The following is a 22,883-nucleotide window of genomic DNA, read 5'->3' as shown; positions in this document are numbered from 1 at the left end:
TTCTTTCCTTGATTGGACATTGGGTGGCTCCCAGCCTTCAGCTAAAGGATGATATCTATATGGCACATCTTTGAAAATTTGCTGCACTTCTATTAATTAGCAGTTGAGTTGTTTAAAAATGACCCTATATATCTTATATTTTCTTGATTGTTTTGTTTCATTCCTTTTAGATTTTTTTTACTTTGTTCCTTTCCTTGAACTCTTTCTTATTCCCTGAATGTTCCTTTTTTCATAGAATTCTTTTTTCTTTTAATGTAGTTGCTTCTTGAATTTATTTGATGATACTTAATAACAGGTCTAGTTTTGTTTTGAAGTTCTGTTTCCCGTGGGGTTTTTTCCCTTGCTTGTCTTAGGTTCTAGGCTTTCCTCCAACAACTGGTGATCCTTGGTTGTCAGGTCAGGTTTCAGAATGGGGCAATTGAAATGCTAGTAAGCATGCTTTTGTATTAGATGGGGCTTGCTGACAGACACTTCTGCCTCAGGGTGAGCTGGACTGGACTCAGGATCAGTTTTAGAAGGGCTTTACTCTCAAGCACTAACTGTGTGCACAAACACACAACTATCTTGGTTGTTAGTAGAAAACCCCTGGCATTTCTTTAGTAATACCCTGCCGCGCTTTAAAAATTTGGCCTGGCTTGAATTCCTGGCCATGGGCAGTTTTGCACTGGGATCGCATAGGGAAAGGAAGGGATCACTTTGTCCATGTATGACTTGCACTTGTCCCCTGTCTTGATTCCTGGGTGTCACTTCCACTCTCCATAGTACATGCCATCTCTGCCTGGGACAGGTCTGCTCCCTCTTTAGCTATAACCCTTCTTCAAGACTTTAAGGCTACTTCTCTTCACTCTTCAGTTTCTGAAAATTGGTTAACACTTTTTTCTTTTGCAGTGCTGGGGATGGAACCTGGGCCTTTGCCTGTGATAGGCAAGTGCTGTACCATTGATCTATACCCCCAGTTGATTCTTCTTATCTGCCAGTGGCCTCTCCACACATTTTTCTTCATGGTGGATTTTTAAATTTGTATTTTATTCTTTTACTGTTATTTTAATGAAGTCTCAGGAAGAAGAGGAAGGGAACAATTGTGTTTATTATTTAAATAGGAAGCCAGTTTGCTGTTAGAAAAACATAAACCTTAGAAACCAGAATTCTGATTTGTTTGTTTGATTTCAAAATAATGTTTTTCTGCTTCCTTAGAAATGGTGGTTCTCTTGAAAACATTTGCTGAGTGGTAGAAGCCAATGACAAAGGAACATATGATTCCATTTATATGAAATATTCAGAGTAGGCAAATCCATAGATACAGAAAGTAGATTGTTGGTGGCCTAGGGCTGGCGGGGGGGAAGGGGAATTGGGAAGTGACTGCCAATGGATATTGGTGGGTTTCTCTTTCTCTTTCTTTCTCTCTCCCCCCACCCCTCACCCTTACCTTCTACCTTCCCTTTTTCTCCCTCTCTCCTCTTTCTTTTCTCCTTCTTTCTTTGCCTTCCATTTCTCCCTCCCTCCTTTCCTTTCTCCTTCCTTCCCTTTTTCTGGAACCCAGGGTCTCCCACATGCCCAGCACATGCTGTACCACTGAGCTACACCCCCAGCCCAAAGGTATGAGTTTCTTTTGAGGATAATAAAATTGTTTTTGATGATGATTATGCAACTCTTTGAACATACTAAAAGCCATTAAATTTTGAACTTTAAATGGGTGAATTTTGTGAATTATAGTCTAATAAAGCTGTGGGAAAGGCATGTAAGTACTGTTACTAAATGCATTCTCTCAATTTAAGGTCAAAACAATCTTGTTCAGTATTAAATGTATAAGGTAAATTGTAATGGTGAGACAGATAATGAATCATCTGATGGTGTGTACAACCTTTTGTTTATTAGGTTCAAAAATAAAGAAGCTTGTGTATCCACCTGCTTTCATGGGATTAGCTGCCTCTATCTATTACCCACAACAAGCCATTGCATTTGCTCAGGTGAGATAGACCCAGTAAGTTAGGATGTCCTTCATTCTTGTGTGTGATATAAGGATTTGCTGCTTAATTTTATTTTATTTTGTAGTTACAAAAACACCAGATTAAAATTTGGCTGAACGTATAGATGAACTACAACAAATTGAAATGTTTTTCTCCATTGTGTGCCTCAGCACTGGCTCTCCATTTATGATGCCAGTATTCAAATAATGCATGCTAATTTAAACATTAAGCCAAGAAAATGTAAGGCAATATTTCTGTATACTTACACAGAAGTCTAAAGACCCATTCTAAATTGATAATTATGGGTCACTCGGTTCAGATGTGTCTGGTCATAACCTCTCTTCAATAGACTTGCAGGCACAGGCAGTGCTTTGGCCTCCATATCTCCCTAGTGCCAGCCTCAATTTTCTCACTGGGGACTTGAGGGCATGTGGTCCCTTCTGCTGTTGCTCCTTTCTTGCCCTTCACACCTCAGCTTGATTGTATCCTGGAAGGAGGTAGATCACAGTGGTAGACAACATGGGTAAACTAAACCATTCTCCAAGGGTGGTTCCTGGACCAGCAGCATTAGCATCCCCTGGGAATTTGTTAGAGATGGAGATTCTCAGGCCCCACCACATATCAACTGAATCAGACACTCTGAGGATAAAGGCCAGGCTTAGGAGTTATTGTTCGGAGAAGGGAATTCTAAACATAGGAGTCCCTAGGAAAACTGGTAAGAGTAAAGCAGGCTGTAGGTTTTTAGGTCCTGAACAGATTATGGAGATAGAGACCCAGTTGCCAGAACTGCCATATCACAAGGATACTAAGTCCCAGAAGAGGACAATAGTGCAGTCACCAGTATTAGGCTCTGAGCTAGATAGATTGATAATGAACTCCCTGGATTCTGCATGACAAATTCCTGGATGGGACTGTAGTTGTAGGTGGGATTCCAGTGGCCCCCAACTGTGAGAAATTGATGGCATTGGAAGGGCCAGTATGATCTTCCCAGCATAGGTTTGATATTGTTTATAAGGTCCTGGGAGGCAGTAGGTAATGTTCTTGCCCCTGCTCCAGTCCCAGCTCAGGAACAGGGAGTGACTTCTGATTGCCTTAGATTTAAAAGAATGATTAAACATCATCTCAGTCTATTATGATTTAAATAGTAAATGGCTGGGTTGGGGAAAGAGGCTGGGCTGCTGATTGAGAAGTAGATATAGCTGCCCCCAGAGTGGAGGTCTTTTTTTTTTTGTCTTAATGTGTTACAGCATGTTGCAAAACATCTTTTATGTTTACAACCAAGATAGTAGGATGTAAATCTGAGTTGATTCTTATTGTTTTTAAAGTCAGTGAGAAGTAGTTTTGTCTTTTTTTCTTTTTTTTTGTACCTAAAATGAACCTGAACAAAACAATTAATTTGGGTTGAGAATATACCTCAATTGGTAGAGTGCTTGCCTCACATGCACAAGGTTCTGGGCTCAATCATCAGCACCACAAATAAATAAGTAAAAATAAGTCACAATATACTTTAAAAAATTTTTTTATATTAACTTTATTTTCACTAGATATAAAACTTTATGGGGCTGGGGTTGTGGCTCAGTGGTAGAGCACTTTCCTAGCATGTGTAAGGCACTGGGTTTGATCCTCAGCACCACTTAAAAATAAATAAAATAAAGGTCCATCAACACCTAATAAAATTTTTTAAAAAATTATGGATCTGTTGGAATGATGAAAATATTCTGGAAATGGAAAGTGGTTGTGGTTGTACAACATTGCACATAAACTTACTATCACTGAATTGTACACATAAAAATGGTTACAGTGATCAACTTTGTGTTGTAAATATGTTTGGTCACTTTAAAATTTTTATTTTCTTTTTTAAAAAATTGTGTTATTGGGCTGGGGATGTGGTTCAAGCAGTAGCGTGCTTGCCTGGCATGCGTGGGGCGCTGGGTTCGAACCTCAGCACCACATAAAAATAAAATAAAAATGTTGTGTCCACCGAAAACTAATATTAAAAAATTCTCTTTCTCTCTTTAAAAAAAAAATGTGTTTTATATATATATATTGTGTATTTTTTTGTGTGTGTTTGTGGTACTAGCGGTTGAACACAGGGGTGCTTTATTACAGAATCACATCCCCAGCCCTTTTTATTTTTTATTTTGAGACAGGGTCTTGCTATGTTGCTGAGATGTGTGTGCCACCATGCCCAGCATTGCATATATTATCAGAATAAAACAACCAAATGAACATCAGTGATTGAAAGCAATTTTCTGATATTGTTTCAGTGTCATTTAGTTCCTATTTCACAGTTTGTTTTCTTTTTTATGAATACTTGGATCTTGGACAAGCCCCTTAATGGTTTATATTGTATTTTCTGTTCAGTAGCACTTAGATAAGTGCACTATAGGAAAATTCTCAGATTCATGGAGAATGTTATTTTTTTCTCAGAAATGTAAAATACAAGGAATAGCACCACCCATATGTGTAATAAATGTTCAATGCATCTACCAATGGGTCCAAGAATCATATCATATATTTTAAAAACAGTAGGAGCAACTGAAAGAATATGATTTATAAGGAATCAGCATATTGCAAACACACTGAATTTACTTGCATTTGACTTTAGATGATTCACTTGGCCTCTAAGTGTCTCCTTTTGTCTCCTTGGTGTTATACAGGATAGAGATAAGTCATGTGAAAGTGCTTGTAAATCAAGCACTATTATACAAATATTAATTACAAAAATTAGGAAGAGGCTAACATTTTCAGAAATTAGAAGTATGATAGAGAAGAGCAATCAACGTTCATAGGACCAATGAATGCAAATTACTAGAAACATTTTTTTTGAAGGCTCAGTACTTTTAAAAAAAGTTTCCAGCAATTCAAGTCAGCTAGCCAAAGGTAGACAAGTGCATTTTAAGGTCATGAACTCCCTGAGCTTGCCTCTGATATTAGAGGAACAATTCTGGATTTTGTTACTTTCAAAAGCTCTGTACAAATCCAAAAACTTTATATTTAGGGGGGGCTGGGTAAACTAGGATCATCTTCACTGGGTTCATTTACTGTTCCTCTGAGTCCCTAAAATGAGTGATTGACTTTCAACTTAGCAGATATGACTTTTTTGGTTGTAATGTACTAGGCAGGGTGCTAGATGGGATACATAGACACCTTTTTGCATGTGATTTTCAGAAATTTTCAATATTAACAGTGGTCTCTTATTTTTTTCTCTGAAGTTTCAAAAGTTTAGGATATATACATTTTGTGGGCTGGGATGTGACTCAGTGGTAGAGTACTTACCTCACATGCATGAGGCCCTGAGTTCCATTCCTAGTACCACAAAAATATATATACCTGTAATTTATAGCAAATTATTTAAAAAGATAACTTATACAACCAGACTATTTTTCTTTTTTTATTTTTATTTTTAGTTGTAGATGGACACAATAACTTTGTTTTATTTATTTATTTTTATGTGGAGCTAAGGATCAAACCCAGGGCCTCAACACATGCCAGGCAAGGCCTCTAACACTGAGCCACAACCCCAGCCCCAGACTACTTTTCTTCCTATACTATCATTCTTACCTTTTTGTTTTAATTTTTTCCTCTTATTTCTTTTTTTTTTTTTTTTTTCATTCTTACTCTTTACTTGCTTATGTTACTCAGTTTTAATGTGTATGTCCTAAGACTTCCTGTAGTGGTCATGTGCTTAAATGCAGCTCTTCCTGAAAACAGGGAATTCTCTTCCTCACCAGTCATGTATGGAATAGCAATAGATCTTTTCCATTTCATTTCAAGGTCACTGGAGAGAAGTTATATGACTGGGGTTTACGAGGATACATAGTCATAGAAGATTTGTGGAAGGAGAACTTTCAGAAGGTAAGAAACATCATTTTTATTTCTTTTGGTTTAAATGTGTGGTTTCTCTATGGTTTTGTAAAATATTTGATAACCCTGTTGTTTTACTTGCTTTTTCTGTTTGTTTTTAGTTGCATCTCCAGCTCGGACTTTTTAGTGGAGGAACAATACAATTTCTGAGCACTTAGTTATTATCAGCAGGACCAAATCAATGGTGACCATAAAATGCATTCCACTGCAGCCTTAGACCCTAATTTCCACTCTAATCTATTTATTGTTGCTCAAAGTGTAGCACCTTATCCTAAAGTCTTATCAAAACTGGATTCAGAGCTGCATTGTGATACACACCTTTAATTTCAGGAGGCTGAGACAGAAGGATCTTGAGTTTGAGGCCTGCTTGGGTAATTTAATGAGACCCTGTCTTAAAATAAAATCTTAAAAAGCTAGGGATTTAGCCAAGTAATAGAATCTTGCCTAGCATGTGTGAGGCCCTAGTTTCAATCCATAGTACTGAAGACAAAAAAAGAAAGAAAAAATAATTTGGAAAAAAAAATGGATTCAAAGAGAATATACCGTGCTCCCCCAAAAGACATAATTGAAATCCCCACCTTTTTTTTTTTTTTTTTTTTTTTTTTACTTATCATAAACTCTGTTCTTTCCTTTGCCCGTACTGTGTCTTTTGATCACCCAGCTAAGGGTGTGAGCCATGGTGTGTTAGGGACTAGCTACCAGCTACAGGCCACATTCTTTGTGCCATCTGGTAGATGAACGGCAGAAGGAAGGGTTGTATAATCATAAGGATATGTTACCTCTCATCTCTCCTAGCAGTTACATAGCTAGAATGTGGCCTGTGTTTGCTAGTATGTTCTCCCTTTCTCCTGTTAAAGAAGAATGAGTACACAATAAGGTATCATGTTTCCTCTAAGCATTCAGAGGCACAGCTAGCCAGCTAAGGGAGAATTAGGGTTCTTTCTTTTCTTTTTTTTTTTTTTTTTGCAGTACTGGGAATGGAACCCAGGGCTTCATGCTGGCTAGGGAAGTGCTCTACCACTAAGCTACCTCACCATCTCTTTTTAAATATTTGTTTTGATAATAGAGTCTTGCTAAATTGCCCATGGCAGCCTCAAATTTACAGTTTTCCTGCCTCAGCCTCCCAAGTAACTGGGATTATAGGCCTGCACCACCACACCTAGCAGAATTAGGGTTCTTTTTTAAAAATAGTTTTTGGTTGTAGATGGACACAATACTTTTATTTTTATGTGATGCTCAGCATCGAACCCAGTGCTTGACATGTGCTAGGCAAGTGCTCTACTATTTAGCCACCTCCCCAGCCCAGAATTAAGGTTCTTTTATTAACATATCTTCTGCATCTTAGATTAAAGAAAATTCATTTAGATTCCAATGATTTGAAATGAAAATACTCTTAAAAATATATGGGACTAGGAGTGTAGTTCAGTAGTAGAGCACTTGCCTACCACGAGGCCCCGAGTTTGATCCCCAGCACTGAAGAAAGAAAACAAAAAAAGTATATATGTATATATAAGTGGCATGGGGATGTAGATCAGTGATAAAAGCACATGTTTAACATGTGCAAAGATTGAATCCCTAGCACAGCTGTCTCAAAATTCAGAATTTTGAGCTAGAATGTGCAAAGTAACATTACAGAGCAAATTATAGACTAAGCTCAGTGGCATACACCTATAATCCTAGCTACTTGAGAGGCTAAGGCAGGAGGATCACAGTTCAAGGCCAGCCTGGGCAATTTATTGAGACCCGTTCTCAAAATAAAATAAAATTAAAAAAAGGACTAGAGATATAACTCAGAGGCAAAACACTCCTGGGTTCACATACTCATACACATATACAAATAAAAGTAAATTATAGCATTCATTGTATACATAAATAATCTTCCAGTGAACTTTTTTTTTTTTTTTTGGTAGCAGGGATTGAACCCAGAGGCACTTAACCACAGAGCCAATATCCTCAGCCCTTTTTATTTTGAGACAGGGTTTCACTAAGTTGCCTAGGGCCTTGCTAAATTGCTGAAGCTGACCTCAAACTTGCCATCCTCCTGCTTCAGCTTCCAGAGTCACTGGGATTACAGGTGTACATCACCATACCCAGCCCAGTGAAGTCTTAAGATTAATTAAGATTAATTTTTACACTCGTAGTTTGTAAAAGAATGAGTCTCTCCCATCCCCCCCCCCTTTTTTTGAACTGTGGGTTGAACCCAGGTGTATTTAACCACTCAGCTACATCCCTATTCCCTTTTATTTTTATTTATGTTTGTTTTGGTATCAGATTGAACCCAGGGGCGCTCAGCTACTGAGCTACATCTCCAGACCTTTTATTTTGAAACCAGATCTTGCTGTTGCTTGGGGCCTCATTGAGTTGCTGAGGCTGGCTTTGAACTTGTTATCCTTCTGCCTCAGCCTCCTGAGTCACTGGACACACACTCAGCCAAATGAAATCCCAAGATTAATTTTTACATTGGTGGTTTCTAAAGGAATGAGGCCTTCTTGAGCCTTTTTTAAGCTAGCTCTCGAGTAGGAAGTTCTATATTAGTATCAAGTGTACTCTGGCAATCCCTTTTAAAAAATAAACACAGTTTTATTTTCATTTCTCTGACATTTTCTTTGGATACTTTCTTTCCTATTTAAAAAAAATTCATTAACAAGTCCACACCAGATTTTTATATGGGAAAGGAAATAAAATATCAGGAAAACTATCCACAGCCCTAGAAAGAAATGTGGAAAGTGAGACTAAATCAGTCTCAATTCCTAGTGCTGGCTGTGTTGTGACCGCAGACTATGACACACCAAAGCCAGAGGGGATCCCCCAGTAGCCTCTAAGCCTCACTGTAGTGCCTGCAGCTGTGCACGCACATCAAGGCTAAAGTGAGGGCCTCTTGCAAGCAGCTTTCTCTGACTGCTGGGAGAATTCAGCCAGTGCTGGCAGGATTGTGGTTGGAACACAAATTAAACAGGCCAGCATTATGTGGTGATTAATGCTACTCAGATTTCTATGCGAGTCTGCTGGGAGTGGGGTGGTAAAGATTTCTAATTAGCTCAAGATTGGTGTGCATTTTTTTCTTTCCAGTCTTTTCTACCTTTGTCCTCTTCAGAGTCTATGAGAACTTAAAATGTTGTCCTATTTGTTTACCCTGAAGGCATAATTTTCCTGACAGCTGTTTGTTCTCGGTAGAAGGCAATAAAATTTATGTTGAATGGCTTGTTAAACATTTACAAGTTTGAAATGAAAAATATCAGAAAGCCCTAAGAATCGATATACGTAGGTTTCAGAAATTATTTGATAAGGAAGTACCTTTGGGGTTTGGTGACATATCCCCGCCCCCAGTGCCTTGTTGGGTTTCATAGATTTTATGGCTTTTTTATTTTGTTAATGAGAACAAAGATTCAAATTCCCCTGGCACAGGAATATTTGGAGGCCCTGGGCAGAGTACATTTTCTTCATAGAATATCAAGTAATTTAAAAGTGTATGTATGTGTGTGTGTATATATATACACACATACATAATCTATAATCTAGTAAAAGAGATAAAGTGTACAACCAAAATACAAGGCAAAACATGATAAAGTGCCAGAGGAAAGGCTCTTTGAAGGGAGTTAGGGGACACTTCATGAGGGGGGACTTTTGTTTGTTTCTTGGCTTGTTTGGAAGTTGGTTTTCAAGTCAAGTTTAATTATAGTCTCAATGAAGTATTTTCTAATTTATAATTGTTTATTACTCTAATGATATAACAGATATACATCCCTTGGGTTATATGCAAAGAAGCTTGTGGACATTATGTTTAAAACAGGGCCCTAAAATTTTAAATATTATGAATGATGTTTCAGTTCTTAATTGTATTATTTCCCATGTGATCATAGTACTCTCAAGTACCCAAAAACAAGTCTGGCATTATGCTGCTCAGCCACTTCCCTTCTAACTGATTCTAAATGTTTGACCTATGTCTTCTACCAGTAGTTTTGATGAGAATGTCTTTCAGTCTTTCGTTTCAGTCATTGGTCATTTAAGAGATTTCATTTGCTTCAGCTAAAATGGCTTCTGTTCAAACTGTGAAGCAAAAATAGGGGTGTCCAGAAATACTGTCATTGTATGGTCTAAGGTTTTTTTTTTTATGTTTTCTATTAAAGAATATATAACATGTATACAGGTTAAAATTCAATAATGTAATGACCACACATATGAAAACCATCTATCTACCTTTGAAAATAGGAAATTGCCAATGCCTTCCCAGTCTTCCATGGGGCCCCTCTGTCTTCCCAGGGGCAACAACTATCTGGAATTTTGTAATTTCATTTCCTTGTTTCTCTTTAAACTTTTCTTTTTGTTTAACCACATATGTATATATTCTAAAACACCATGGTTTAGCTTGCTTGTCTTTTGCCTTTATAATATAAATGTACCAAATATGTGTTTGTGTATGCATATATATGTGTGTGTGTGTGTGTGTGTGTGTGTGTGTGTGTGTGTGTGTGTGGTTTATCTCAAAGGAGCCTTTCTGTATTTATTTGCCTTAACATTCCCTTAACATTATGTTTATGGACTATATATGGCACTAGTTTGTTCATTTCTCACTACTGTAACTTACATAGGGTACTGTACACACATAGGGTATTTCTGGGAAAATACCCCATGTTGATGGCTAGTTGGGTGACTTTCAACATAATGTTTTTACAACATACAGCTGTGAGCATTTCTGTACCTACTTTATGATCTGTGAGTTTTTCTAGTCCAGTATTTCTGATTGCTGCTTCCTAGGATGTGCTCATCTTCAGTTTTTCTACATGATGCCAAATGGTTGTTTCCACTTTTTGCCAGTCTGGTGACTTTAAAATAGTTTTTCATTGTGGATGTGTGTGTGTGTGCACATATGGTATTACTTTATTCCCCATTTTTTATTTTGAAAAAGTTTCAAAACTAGGTCAGTTACAGGACTAGTACAATGAATATGCTGCTCATTTAGATTCACAAATTAGCATTTGTTACATTTGCATAGTGCTCTCATACACGTACTATGTATTCTTTTTTGGAACCATTTGAAAGTTAGTTGTAGATATCATTGTATTTTCCACCTATGTCTAATTCAGCATGTACTTCCAAACAACATGAAGAGTTACTTATATAATCACAATACCATTATCATACTCAAGAAAGTTAACATTTTGTTGTTGATATATATATTATCTAATATATGGCTTATATTCAAATTTCCCTTGTTGCCTTGTTACTGTCTAGGGTTCTTGGGCTTGTTGTCTTCATTCAGCAAAGAATTAAAGAACAGGATACAGAGATAGCAAGTGACAGCAACAGACTTCTCTGAAGAGAAGGGGCCCCAGAGCTTGGGGCCCATAAGAAAAGTTTTGGATTGTTCTTTTTATGGTCTCTCTAATTCTTCTTTTTTTTTAAAAATCTTCTCTCCTGTCCATGCTCTTCTCTCTATTGTTCATTGGTGTTCTACATGTCCACTTGTGTATTTTAGTATGTCTATTGGATCGTCCCCTACTTGTGTCCATGAGCACTTTTCACCAACCAGGATGTTGACCTCATTGGAGGACCTTCTTCTTGTTTCTTTGGTCTACACCTGCCCCTGACTTCCTCATTCGCCATTTTGTCCTGGCTGCCTATATCCTTCTACATATCCCTCAGCCCCAATAATGGGCTTTCCTAAGCTTTTAAATTTGGGGTAACTAAGTGAATTATTAAAAGGTAGACATCCTTGTAAGCCATTGTCTAAGGCAATAAAAAAAGGAACTTTGCCAGCCCCCCACAATTCCTCCATGTAGCTCATTTCAGGAAGACCTTTCCTTTCCTCCAAAAATCACTGCTCTCCTGACTTTTATTGTAATAGCTTTGTCTTTGTTTAGGACTTTCTTACTTAAGTACCCATCCCTGTCACTTTAGTCTTGCCCATTAGTTTTTACTTCTATGCCTTTTAATTAACTTCTTTTCTTTTGAGGTCTTCATCTAAAGGTTTTCCTCCTTTTTTAAAATTTTCATTACAGTTTAATTATTAAAAGAATCTGGTACCCTGGTGCAGTGACTCAAGCTTATAATCCTAGTGACTTGGGAGGCTGAAGCAGGAGGATCAAAAGTTTAATGCCAGCCTCAGCAACTTAGCGAGACTTTGTCTGAAAATAAAAAAATAAAATAAAAAGGGCTGTGGGTATAGCTCAGTGGCAGCATGCCCCTGGTTGAAACTCTAGTACTGCAAAAAACCAAAACAAAAATTTAAAAAAACATAGCATGTTTGGGGCTGGGGTTGTGGCTCAGTGGTAGAGCACTTGCCTTGAATGTCTGAGGCACTGGGTTCGATTCTCAGCACCATATATAAATAAAAGTTTGTCAACAACTAAAATGAATAAAATAAATCAAATTTTAAAAAAACATAGCACGTTTAGCCTATAGAGTTTTTAGCAGTTTGGGTTTTGCTGATTATACACTTAAGGTGCAGTTAACATGTTCTCTATATTTCCTGAAAATGGGCAGCTGCATCATGAGGCTGCTTGAGCTGGTTCATTTCTGATCCTTTGGCAAGGCTGTAGGTTTATGTAGGCACATAAGTCTTGTTTTTGGTTTGCCTTTTTGATAACCCAGTACCAAGACTCATTGAATCATGGGGGTTGGAAAATGGTGATGTTCTACTCTATCATTTCATTTTCACATATTAGCTGTAATATTTTGATAAGGAACCCCTTCCTTCCATCTACTGTTTAGTTGCCCAGTTCATAGTTTATATAGGAAAATAGAATAAATACTTGATTTTTTCTCTTATAAGTAATCCAAATTCAAAATAGTGAATCACTTTCCTCTCATCCTCAGAAGGTCACCAATTAGTTTTTTAAGTATCATTATGAATTTGTAGATTTAGAAATATTTGATGATTTCAAATGCTTTGAAATTCTTATCTTTATTAAACTTCAAATTGTCCCATTTTGTAGTGGTAGTTGGCTCTGAGTCCTTTTGAACATGACTCAAATTGTCTGGGATAGTTTCCTCACTACCTGGCATGTCAGAATGTTCCTAATATTTCTCATTGTGGTTTTCATTTACATGTTCTTGGTTACTAATGAGATTGAATATTTTTCCACATATTTATTAGTTTCTTCTTGAAATGCCTGTTTATGTCTTTTGGCCATTATTTTGTATGGGTTGTTTATCCCTTTCTTATTGACTTATAAGGAATTCTTTATTTTTTCCTAGATATCAATATTTTTGACTACATATTTACAGAGGTTTCCTAAATTTGGGGTTTGTCTTTTCAGTTTTCTTCTGATGATAATCAAAAGTTGTTTTATTGATCTTCTGTATTGTGGTTTCACTCTTTTACTCTAGGAGCTTAAAATAAGCATGGATATAATACTTATTGATTGTCCATTGCTAATCTGAAAACTTTTCAGAATAGTCTAGCCTAAGATCTGAGTATCAGAGTTGGAGGCTAGTTGTAGGTGTCAGTCCTTAGTATCACAGATGGCTCTTTTGGAGTTGTTTTATAATGAGCTAAAAACAATGCCATGTCTCAGTAAATGTCATACTTTAGTTCGTCACTAGGCTTTTAAACAATGCAACAAATTACTTTCAAAGAATTCTGGAATGACTGTTAAAGGCCAAGAATAACTAATTATTTAAAGGGCAGGAAAACACATACAGATACATAAACCTGTTCCCAGCATGAAAACTGAGCAGAATTTCTAAAGCTGAGCTTTTAATAGTTTTATTCAGTCCTTTGCTAGCTCAGCAGGAAAATGAAAGGGAAGCAACAACCACCACCCTGAGTAAACATGCCCTGCTTTTTCTTCCTCTATTCCAAATTCCTCAGTTCTCTCAACACACTGGACAGTTTAGCTAAAAGAAAGGTATGTGATCTTAAAATATTTGTATTTGAAATAAACCAGTAATAGGAGGACAAATACTGCATGATTCCACTATTGTGAGGTATCTAAAATTGTAAGCTCATAGAAACAGATAATAGAAAGATATTTACCAGGGCCTGGGGGAGGGAGAAATGGGGAGTTGCTAATCAATGGGTACAATGTTTCAGTCAAACAAGATGAATAAGTTCTAGAGATGTGCTATACAACACTGTGCCTTTAGAGGACAATCCTGTATCATACATTTAAAAGTATATTAAGGGCTGGGGATGAAGCTCAGCAGTAGTGTGCTTGCCCAGCATACATGAGGCCCTGGGTTCAATCTCTAGCACTGCAAAAGAAAAAAAAATCTGCTAAGAGGGTAGATTTCATGTTAAATGTTCTTACCACTATAATTTTTTTTTAAAGTTAGGACAAATGGTAGGTTCTCCATAAAGCCAAATTTGTTCTGAATTTGTACCTTTCTTATAAATCTAAATTCTAATAAATGAAAGTACTAGGCCATGATTTTTATATATTTTTTAAAAATATCCTTAGTAAAATAAAAAGCTAGAAAATGTGAGGGGTGGAGGGTAATCATCTCTTGAGTAAAGTATATGCTTTTGGTACCAGAGAAGATTAGCTGGCAGAATGTAACATGGCCTGGTGGCTAAGAGGGTAGACTTGAGCAAAAGTACCAGACTCCCTCTAGGCCTCTACGTCATCCTAGCCTTGAAACCTTGGGAAATTACTTTAGCCCTCTGAGAAATAGGGATAGTGTCTCCTGTGCTGTTTTGAGGATTAAAGGAGCTTATCCAGATGAGGAGCATATAAAATGAATGGACTTTAGCACTTGATATCCATTAATCACCACTTATATACACTGCATAATTTTGCATTTGTCCGAGAAGATAGTCTGTTGGGAGAAACTGGAATCATATGGCTTATACACCTCAGTCAAGAAGCCTTATATAATTATTTTTGTTTCCTATTGCTTCTGAATAAATGGCTATAAATTTTCAGCCTGAATGTAATACAAATTTATCACCTCAGCTCTGTAGGTCAGAAGTCCAATAATAAATCAAGGTGTCAGCAGGGTCGCATTCCTTTCTGGAGGCCCTAGAGGAGAATTTCCTGCTCATTTATGTTGTTGACAGAATTCAGTTCCTTGCAGCTATAAAATCAAGGTCTGTTTTGCAGGCTGGCAGCCGAGGCTCTCCCAGCTTCTAGAAGCATTGCCTCACAGCCTTCTTCCATTTTTGAGGCTAGCAACAGCAGACCAAGTCCTTTTCAAGCCCCTTCTCTCTGACTCCTTCTTGTGCCTCCTTTGTTAGACCCTACTAACTCTTAAGATTTGAGTGGGCCCACCCAGAGGATTCAAGATAATCTCCCCATTTTTAAGGGCAACTGACTAGCAACCTTAATTCTAAAGCAGCTTCAATTTCCCTTTGTCATGTAAGGTAGTGTGGTCTCAGGTTCTAGAATTAGAGGACACAGACATCTTGCAGAAGTATTGTTCTGCTTACCACATTCCAGTGAACTAGAATTGCTATGTGGTAGGTACTTGACCTGGGTACAATGCTTTTTGCTCAGGCAGAGTCTATTAATATCCCCATTCTATGAGTGAAGAAACTGCATTTCAGAGGAATTGTTATTGATGAAAATAACTCAACTGGTGGATGAGGGACTAAAATATTTCAGTAGGCTGCTATATCTCAAAGATTTGCCTTGCAAACCCTCTTCATATGGCAGTGTATACTAATTAGAAATCAATATTTTGATTTTTTAAAAAAAGGTTCAGTTTTGTTAACAGAAATTGTTATTCATGTTCATGGATGTAGTAAGAAGATAAATTTAAAAACCAAAACCAGAGGGGCTGGGGTGTGGCTCAGTAATAGAGTACTTGCCTGGCACATGTGAGGCCCTGGGTTCAATCCCCAGCACCACATAAAAATAAATAAAATAAAGGTATTGTATCCAACTACAACTAAAAAATAATTTTTAAAAACCAAAACCAAGTATGTATTAAAATTATATTATATGGAAAATGAATTATAAAATATTTTAAAACAATTTCTGTCTGAAAATGAAAAAAAAAAAGATTTGTGGCTTGTGCTAAATCACAAACTGCTGTTTGAAGTCAGAATGTTATTTTCTGTGAGGTCATTGGCAGTCTCTGCCAGGAGAGGTCTGATTTGTAATAGGGTAGGTGGATGGGCTCAATCCGTTTTTAGTAGATATTTGACTCTCATGTTTTATTGTTCTATAAGTAATACATTAACCAAACAAGAAAATTTTCCTAGCAGCAGAGTTGTTTTCCTTAATCAGAAGAATGTTCTGTGTGCTTATTTTCTTATTGTCTAAAAGATTAAAACACTTTAAATTTAGCATATTATTTTTGGAGATTGAGATACTGGGAATAGATAGTAGAATATCAAAGAATATCATTAGACGTATTGGCAAGCATTATGTTAATTGAGACCTAAATATATTTAACTGAATATAGAATCACATTGTTTTCATGTCAGACCCAGTTGTTAGCCATGGTTCTCTTCCTCACCTTCATAAGCCTCTTTTTATGTCTTCTTCATGAATCACATACCCATACTTTTAAAATATTCATCATATCTCCAGGTTCTACCCTGCTCCATTTGTTTATTCACCAAAGATTTTAATACTCTATGCTAGGAGGCCCCAGGGATAGTATGTCCTCATGAAGCTTATAGATTAATGGAGGATTCAAACATGAAGGAAGTAATTTTACAAATCAAGAAGGACATGGTTGCTATGAAAGTGAATAAAAGGGTCTCAGTTGAAAGGCAGGTCATGAAGAAATCCTTGACCCAAAGGACAAATTGCATTTATCCAGGCAAAAATTGAGATTGACCACTCCAATGTATCCAAGGGATACATTGTACAAAAGTCATGTCCAGGAAGGAGGTTGGCAAGTTTGAACAATGGCAAAAAGGCCTTGGGCTGTGGTGTGGTGTGTGTGTACGCGTGTGTGTTCACGTGTGTGCACACGTAGGGGCTAGGGTTGGGAGTGGCTCTGGAGAAGGAAGAGAGAGGACAAGAAAACAGAGAGGTGCTGGGTCCTGTAGAGCTCTGTTCAGAGCATTAAGTAAATCTGAGTATTATATGTTGAACCATCAAGCAGTGCATATGGCCTTGTTCCCCAGAATTCCATCATCAATTGAATATGGTGTATAGATAAGGTGATAATATAATTTATCATCCAAAGTAGGATACTATTGAGATTGAAAGCGGACACTGTTAATCATGCTGCAACAGTGGATATAAAGCAATACTTATAGACCAGTTCTCAATCACTCCAGGAAGCCACAAAGTTGCTTCGAAACTATACCCTGAAATTACAGGGTCAGTTGGGTGTTCCTGCTTTCTTATGCACCCCCACCCCAGCTTCACCATGAATACCTCTGAAAGAAGGCCCCCAGGAGAACTGTGCAAAGTCCAGACCAAAGGGGCACAGCCCCATTGCATGCTCAGCAGCAGCCTAGAGATTTTCAGACTGCCAGCTCGTGGAAGGAAGCTTGACTATTGTCAAGTAGGTTTTATTCACAAGATTTCAGAATTAAAGTTTTAAAAACATATAGGAAAGAAATTAAGGCCTTAAACATTTAGCATATTAACCTTTCCCACTAGAAACTTTCCTCCACCACTTCTCATGGATGATATGACCTAGTTATGTGTTCTTGGGTGGTGGCCAGGCAGACTGGGTGTGGTCTATTTTTAAACCTTTCAGTTTAAGTGTGTTTGGTGAATTGGCCCCTATGGTGGCTAATGCAGGGACGGAGTACCTACAGGAAGCCCTCCCACAGGTATAAAGCCTTCTCCAGCAATGACAGTGGCATGAAGTAAATCTAAATCTTTCAGTGGTATGAAGTAAATCTAAATCTTTCAGGAAATACAAAATCTTTTCACTATTGATTTGATTTTTTTATAGAATCAACTGTTTGGCTGAATCTGCATAATGGAGATTAATGGAGCTTTATTTACTGCTCTTTGTGCCTAAGTTACTTTCTACAGCAGGGCCCTCAGGGAGCCCTAGTAATCCTTCAGTTTACTGAGAAATGGGTCACTTTGCATTATGATATTTAATGGTCAGTGACTGCAAGTCCGGCTGAGAATTTGGGATCTCATTGTCCTCCTCAGCCCTCTTTGATTTCCTCGAGCCCTTCAAAAAAATGGCTTGATACCCCTCAAGAAAATAATGACACTTAATGTTTGTATTCAGCCAAATACTGAAAAAAACACTTTGAGGAGTTTCTCTATTACTTTTCAAACTGCATTAAAGCTTTCACTTTTGTTTTACAAGCCAGGAAATGTGAAGAATTCACCTGGAAATAAGTAGAAAACTCCATGTTCTGCCCATTTTAATCAGGTAAAGAACAAGAAATTTCTGGTTATTTTTGGCATTGTTCAGGCCAGCTGAAATGATTTCTTTTTAATTAATTTAATATATTATAGCAATTTTTACCTTATGTGGAAAACATAGGGCTTATTTTTTCCATCTTTAATTTCTGAGCTTAGGTGCCATGACTTAACTTCATTTGTTCCTGAGGAGCACCTGGGTTTTTTTTTTTTTTTTTTTTTTTTTTTTGTTTGTTTGTTTGTTTGTTTTAGGACAATCTAGAACCACAGAGTTGGGATTTATCTATGAATCTATTGCCTGCCTGCCTTTCTTTCTTTCTTTCTTTTTTTTGGCTTGGGATTGAACCTAGGGATGCTTTACCACTGAGGTAGATTCCCAATCCTTTTTTTAGTTTTTATTTTGAGACAGAGTCTGGCTAAGTTGCTGAGATAGCCTTGAACTTGCAATCCTCCTGCTCTAGCCTCTTAAGTCACTGAGATTGTAGGCATGTGCCACAGTGCCCAACTACAAATCCATTTCAAACAGTCAAAAAATGCCCATATTTTTTTTAGTTTATTTTTTCAAACAGCCCTTTCTTATAATAAGCATACTTGGATTCACCTAATACTAATTCAGTAAACATTTATTAAGTACATTACTATTGTAGGGAAGCTCAAGATTATGTAGCAATATTAAGTGACATAGGAAGTTCTTTATTCTTTCTTTATTATTAGGCATAATCATTTTCTTTGAAGATTAAATAATCTGAGGCTAGATAAACTTAAGGTTTATCAGATGAAGGCAGAAAATAAGTGTGATTTTTTATCTTAAGTCCCTATTTTCATTTTTTAATCAATATTTACTTATCAAACACCTGCTAAGTACAAAAACACTATTTATATTATTACTTTGTGTATATATTAAAAAATTTTACAATAGCTCTTATGATATCCTGATAGTTTGATTATATTGAATTTGTAAACAACCTAGAAAATAGTTTAATTATGGTATATTCATAAAGAGGAATATTATTCTGTTTCAAAAATATATGTGTTTGCATGGGAGTATATGTACAATTATTATTCAGTGGAGAAAAGAAAATGGTAATATGTTACATTGTTAGACCATGATACATAAAAAATTTAAGTGTGCATCTTTCAGGTAGTAGGATTATTTTTATATTCTTTACAGCTTTTCTGTATTTTTAATATTTTCTGCAATGAATATGAATTTCCTTTTATAATGAGAAATTTTTTTTGTGTGTGTGTGTCTATGTGTGCATGCACATGCGCACACATGTGTGGTTCTGGGGTTTGATCCCCAGGCCTCTACCACTGAGCTATATCTCCAGCCCATATAATCAGAAAATTTCTTAAACTTTTGTATTATATTTATTGAAAATTATGGTTACTATTTAAAATTCATGAGAATGATGAATTTTAGGTTTTTTTTCTTCAAGCTATTTCCATATTTGTAGAGAGCCAGAAAGTCATATAAACTTAAAATTTGAGGGAGTACTGACCCAACCTAAGCCTCAAGCAGAATTCCTTATAACCCTGTGTGTTCTCCCTTTTACACCTCTACTGATAGGAAACACCAGACAGCACAGCTGTCTTTGGACAGTTCTAATGTTTAGGAAGCTATTTCTTTTACTAAGTGAAGTCTCCTCTGACTCCTATGCAATGGTACTAATCCTGCTTTGGGTCATAGAAAACAAATCCAGTTCCTCTTTCAATTTATATATAGCAGGAAATTAAAGCATGTATCTTTCAGGTAGTGGGATGAATTTTAAGTTTTTTGTAACTTTCTGTATTTTTAAAATTTTCTGCAAATAGTATGCGTTTTCTTTTATAAACTAATCAGATTTTTTTCCTTTGGGATCAAACCCACAGTTTACACTTGCTAGGCAAATGCTGTACCACTGAGCTGCATCCCCAGTCCCACATAAATATTTTCAAAGCTTTTCTTATCTTTATTCCTTTCCAAGAGGTAATTTTGGTTCATAATTTTAGTATCATTTTGTACTTTTTAGTTTATATATAATATATGTGTATGTGTGTACGTACGCATGTTTATATAAATACATATATATGCATACATGCATGCTTTTGTTTTTTTTGACAAAATGAGATCATAATCATAATTGTATTATGACAAGTAAAGAAATTAACAGTAATTCCTGAGTACCATCTAATACCTAATCAGTGTACAAATTTCCATGATTGTCTCATTAATAAATTTTTGTTTTGGTAGTGGGAATTTTGAATCTAGGGGTACTCTACCACTGAGCTACATGCCCAGCCCTTTTTTATATTTTATTTTGTGACATGGTCTTGCTGAGTTGCTGAGGCTAGCCTCAAACTTGTTGTCTTCCTTCTTTAGCTTCCCAGATCACTGGGATTACAGGCATATGCCACTGCACCTGACTCATTAATAACATTTTTGTAGTTTGTTTGAACCAGGATTCAAAAAAGGTCTGCCCCTTGTGCTTGACTTAAGTCTCTTTTTTAGTTGGTACTGATATTACCCATTAACTTTCTTTTTAAATTCTTTTTAGATATACATGACAGTAGGGTGCATTTTGACATATTCTACATACATGGAGTATAACTTTTAAATTGTGATGGTTCTCTCTGCCTCATTAATCCTTTACCATTTTTTTCATTGAAAACCTGGTTTATTTGTCCTTTAGAATTTACCATGTTCTGGCTGTGATTGAATACATCCATTTACTGTCACTCCATTGTTTCTTGGCTCTTTTCTTTTCTTTATTGTTTAGTTATCAATGGACCTTTATTTTATTTATTTATATGCGGTGCTGAGAATCGAACCCAGTGCCTCACACATGTTAGGCACAACTCTACCACTGAGCCCCAGCCCCAGCCCCTTGGTTCTTTTCTTCTATTTCCCATAAATAGATAATTAGATCCAAAGACTTAACCATATTAGGTTCCATTTTTTGGTAAGAATACTTCATAGATGGTAGTATGTTTAGCTATGTTGAATGAATGAATGACCCTACTTTTTTTTACTTAATATATTATGTACATAGTTTATTGTCATAGTTATAGATCCATCTCATTCCTTCTTTTTTTCTTTTTTGTTTTTATTTTTCTCTTTGGTAATGGGGTTTGAATGCATACCACTGAGCCCACTTTTTAAAAAATTTAATATCCTCCCTCCCTTTTTTTTTTTTAAATTTTGAGACAGGGTCTCTCTAAGTTGCCGAGGCTGGCTTTGAACTTGCAATCCTCCTGCCTCAGCCTCCTGAATGGCTGGGATTACAGGTGTATGGCACTGTACCTGGCCTCATTCCCTTTTTATTTATTTAATGATTTCCTAGTCTGGATTACTATTGTGGTCTGCTTAATCCTTGTTAATATAGGTTGTTTCCAGTTTTTAGAGTTTAACAATGTAGTAAATGTATCAAATTCTTAGAGAAGCCAAAAACAGATTAATAAATTGACATAGAAAAGATGTTAGTGGTCTATATGTTTAACTTACAATTTTGGGGGTTTGTATTAAATGATCAAGTGAATATTCACTGGCCTCTAAAATATTGGTTTTGAGGATGTAGTGCAGTGGTAGAGTGCTTGCCTAGCATGTGTATGGTTCAATTCCCAGAATTTCAAAAACAATAAAATATTTATAAATCTCCAGTTACTTCTTTGTATTCATTACATACAAGGAAAAAAAACAATCTGGAGAAGACTCAGTTTGGCTTTGACATGTCTTTGAAATCACATGTTTCATTCTGAAAGACAATGATGAGGTGATATGAGGAGAGGTATATATCTAACTGAGGATAATATTCTCTCCTCCAGCAGATACATGGAAATGTAGTTGTTTGATCTTTAGAGGGAGAGAGAGGTATGGTGTGTGCTGTGCCATTTAGGCCTCTACTTCATATTCATCCATTTGTCTGTTTAATTATGCATAGAGACACAGCCAGTTGAGAATCTGAGTGTTCATTTGTGAAATGAGAATAATTACGGTTTTCTCTGGCTCGTGATCCTTAAGGTCATGTAATAATAACATAATATTTTATGTGGTTTCATAATTTCAAAATATTAAATTTTAGAGTCATTTTTTTCTGGCACAGTTTGCTTATGTTTTTCTTTTTTTTTCTTTTAGTTGTAGGTAAACAGTGGAAACTCCAGACAGTAAATCAGTATTTCTACAGAAAAATGGCAGAGAAGTCAGTATTGAATATAGTAAACTGGCCTTCTTCTTCAGGAAAATCTATAGTAGGCCTTTTCATTATCTTGGGTAATGCCATACTACAAGTGGACTAAGCTGAAATCCTTTTACCTGGAGATAATGTACAAGCCTTAGAACTCTTATTCTCATGTCACTATTTATGTACATAATTAAAATCCAAATTAAAAAAAAGGTGTCCTGCTTTCTTTACCGATATCATTGATAGTTTAAGCATATCTTGTATTCACATATATGCATAGTTAGTGTGCGTGGTGCATGTTTCTGTGTGTATGCATGTTGTTTGCTAAAGACAACATTAACTCTTCTTTGGACAGTAGCAGATAGCAGTCTGCAGAGTTTGATTCCCCAAACCCAAAGGAGGGCCGAGGAGAGGGACTCTAGGTAAGAGACAGTGCTTTAAAAATCAACACAAGGAAATGCTGGGGAGTGATATTGGCCAAATTATATTGTTATATTGTATGGATGTATGAATATGTAACAACAGATCCCATCAATATATGCAACTACAAAACACCAATAAAAAATGTGGAAGAAGAAAAAACCAACACAAGGAACAATAAGTAACACAGTATGCCTGTACTAATTAGAAGACATAACAGAAGAAAACTGTAA

The 22,883-nt window shown here is 36.4% G+C and overlaps 1 protein-coding gene across 2 annotated transcripts in view; it reads left to right on the top strand.

The window, feature by feature from the left end:
• Apoo (apolipoprotein O) overlaps positions 1–22,439 on the top strand; it is a 53,352-nt gene extending 30,913 nt beyond the window's left edge. The window contains exons 6-9 of one of the 2 annotated variants that reach the window (XM_027927461.2): positions 1,876–1,967; positions 5,745–5,825; positions 18,015–18,080; positions 22,185–22,439. In XM_027927461.2, the coding sequence (XP_027783262.1) occupies positions 1,876–1,967; positions 5,745–5,825; positions 18,015–18,050 (209 nt within the window). In that variant the 3' untranslated portion in view covers positions 18,051–18,080; positions 22,185–22,439. The remainder of the gene's footprint in view (positions 1–1,875; positions 1,968–5,744; positions 5,826–18,014; positions 18,081–22,184) is intronic. The other variant, XM_027927462.2, reaches the window with a different exon arrangement.
• The last annotated feature ends 444 nt before the right edge of the window (positions 22,440–22,883 follow it).

Source organism: Marmota flaviventris, chromosome X, assembly GCF_047511675.1.
Source record: "Marmota flaviventris isolate mMarFla1 chromosome X, mMarFla1.hap1, whole genome shotgun sequence".
Taxonomy (NCBI): Eukaryota; Metazoa; Chordata; class Mammalia; order Rodentia; family Sciuridae; genus Marmota; species Marmota flaviventris.
The sequence above is the reverse complement of the archived record's forward strand: the minus strand, read 5'-3'. Positions and strand labels throughout refer to the sequence as shown.